We start from the raw sequence: 2,450 nt of genomic DNA on the forward strand, positions 1-2,450 counted from the left end.
GTGGGCCACTCGGAGGCCTCAGCGTCCTGCCACACCACTGGGAATGCCACAGGCCTCCCGCTGCCCGGTGCCGCCCGCCTTGCTGGCCTGACATTGAGGGCGACCGCCGGCGGAGCCCGGGAGCGGGACCACCCGGGGCAGCCACGGCCCAGCTGGGCCGGGGCCAGGAGGGGGCAGGCGCCAGGGGCGGAGCCGGTGGCATGTGGGTGGGAGGGGGCAGCTGGAGCTGTTGGGTTGGGGGGGCGCGTGCGCTGACCTCTGCGGGGCCGTTTGGGAATGGCCTCCCGCCCAGAGCGAGCACTGCCGCCAACCCTGCCCGCCCCACTCACACCGGGAGTGGAAGTTAGCCGGGGCCCAGCGCCCAAGTACTTCCTGCCCTGGGAGGCTGTCCGGTAAGGAGGGCGCAGACCTGCCCATCCACTCACGGGAGCGCTTCCCCTGCGCCTCAGGCGACCCCGCGCCCCAGACGGTTGCCGCGCCTCCGACCCCCTCATTCCCCGAACGTCACTGCACCACACGGGCAGGTAGAAAAAGAACAGGTCCAGTGGTTTATTCGGAATGGCAGATGCAAAAACAAAATATTAAGACATACGGTTTGACGACAAATAACCATCAAAATAAATACATAGATAATCCAATAATTTAACGTGCCCGCGCAGCGGGGTGGGGCTTGCGGCTCCTCAAGGGAGGTCCCCATCTGCGGGGCAGGGACACGGCCCCAGCCTCCGTCCTCGCCGCGGTCAGCGGTGGGTTCCGGCCATCCCCTGCACCTTGTGGCTCCTGCCGGCGCGGCCCCGGCCCGACTCCTCCAGTGTGTGGCTCCTGCGGGCAGAGGAGGGGTCAGAGAGCTGTGCCCCGGCCCAGGCCCGGGTGGGCCGGGGTCCCCACTGCGGTTCCCCCAGGGGTCCAGACGCGACAGGTGCCAGCGACGGCTCTTGACGCGTGCCCCCGAGACGCCGCGACTGCGTAGCAGCCGGTCCCCTTTCGAAAGTGTCCCCGCTGCCCTCGACGGGGCGGGACCTCCCTTCCACCCCCGCCGTCTGCAGACCGGGCTGGCAGGGTACGCGCGCGGGCGGCACTCACCGCGGCGGGCTCAGGACGCGCGGGCCGTCCTGGGCTCGGGGGCCGCCGCGGGCGCGGCGCGCTCCCGGCGGCTGCGGACGTCCTGCAGGGCACGGCGGTTCTGGAAGTCGATGAGCGCCAGCGTGATGGCCGCGTTCCAGCAGCTCTCGCCCGCGCAGCGGAAGTCGATCTCCTTGCGGTCGGTGGTGACGATGGTGAAGTAGACGTACTTGCCCGTACGCTCCACGCAGTCCACCTTGAGGATGGAGTGGAAGCGCAGCTCCTTGGGGCGCGCGCCGGGGCCGGCGGGAAAGAGGCTCAGGCAGTCCGGCGTGAGCACGCCGCGCTTCTTCTTCCACAGCTGGAAGAGGCTGTCGCTGCGCTTCTCCAGCTCGCCCTCGCGCAGCACTTCGCCCGGGGTCTTCATGTCGGTGGAGCGCGGAGGGAACTGCGCGTTCCGGTGGCGGCGGCGAGATAATGCGGAACGGTGGGACCGGCGCTGAATTTATAAAGACCCCGCCCCGGCGCCCGGCCCCGCCCCGCCCCGCCCCACCCCGCCCGGGCGCGCCCCCTCGCGGTCACGCCCCGGATCTGCCTCGGCGCCCTGTTTCCTGAGACCACCTGTCGCTGCGCCCCCAGCCCCGTCACCCGGGCTGCCAGCCGCGTTCCTGCCCGCGGTCGCCCCCACCTCCATGTCTGCAACTCCCCAGGCGCCCCTCCTGGGACCCGGCGCTGCGGCGCCCCAGACCCATGGGATGACACGCGGTCCCCACCCCGCCCCGGACGTCGGCCCCGCGGAGGAACATCCGGTCCTGCCCGCGATGACTCACCGCCCGGGAGCCCCGGGAAGCGCCCGCAGCCGGGGTCGGCCCAGGGCGGGGGACGGGGGATGACCAGACCCCCACCCTCCAGGCGCCCCGACGCCGAGCTCTGCCCCTCCAGCGCCCTTGGGGAGGAAGCGGGCCCTCCCCACGCCCCGGTTCCTCCCACACCCTGGATTCCTCTCCCCTTCCCGGGGAGACCTCCTGGTGTCCCCGCCACAACCGGCCTTGACGCCCACCTCGCCCCCCCGGCGAGCCTCGTTCACCCCGAGAGCGAGTGCTCCAATCCCCACTTTTCTTGTCTGTAAGATGCGGACAGGAACACTTTTTTAGATTGGTAACACAGGGAAAGTGCTAGAACAGCTCCGCGTGGTGCTCGAGGAATGGGAGGAGTGGAAGTCGCTCCGGCCTTCCTCCTCCTGGTGCCTCCGGCCGACCCGGGACGGCCCCGCAGCGACAGCAGGAGCGAGTGCGGCAGGGCTCGCCTGGGCCCCGCGGGGCAGCGGGGGCGGCTGAGTCATCGCCTGCCAGCCGGGGCACAGCCGTTTTTTATTTACCCTCTTCCTT

General features: G+C 70.7%; 1 protein-coding gene across 1 annotated transcript; it reads right to left on the bottom strand.

Moving 5' to 3' along the window:
• Positions 1 to 548: 548 nt before the first annotated feature.
• On the bottom strand, positions 549 to 1,517 carry PHLDA2 (pleckstrin homology like domain family A member 2). Its single transcript, XM_054570749.1, has 2 exons — positions 1,084 to 1,517; positions 549 to 822 (listed from the first exon to the last, which is right to left on the bottom strand). The coding sequence occupies exon 1, from the start codon at positions 1,487 to 1,489 to the stop codon at positions 1,094 to 1,096; it is 396 nt and encodes a 131-aa protein (XP_054426724.1). The 5' UTR covers positions 1,490 to 1,517; the 3' UTR covers positions 549 to 822; positions 1,084 to 1,093.
• Positions 1,518 to 2,450: the final 933 nt, after the last annotated feature.

The sequence above is a fragment of the Pteronotus mesoamericanus genome, unplaced genomic scaffold (genome assembly GCF_021234165.1).
Source record: "Pteronotus mesoamericanus isolate MK-2021 breed Mesoamerican mustached bat unplaced genomic scaffold, CSHL_Meso_final contig_214, whole genome shotgun sequence".
Lineage (NCBI taxonomy): Eukaryota > Metazoa > Chordata > Mammalia > Chiroptera > Mormoopidae > Pteronotus > Pteronotus mesoamericanus.

Coding starts and splice junctions, on each gene's coding strand:
- PHLDA2 (XM_054570749.1), bottom strand. CDS start 1,489: ATGAAGACCCCGGGCGAAGTGCTGCGCGAGGGCGAGCTGGAGAAGCGC.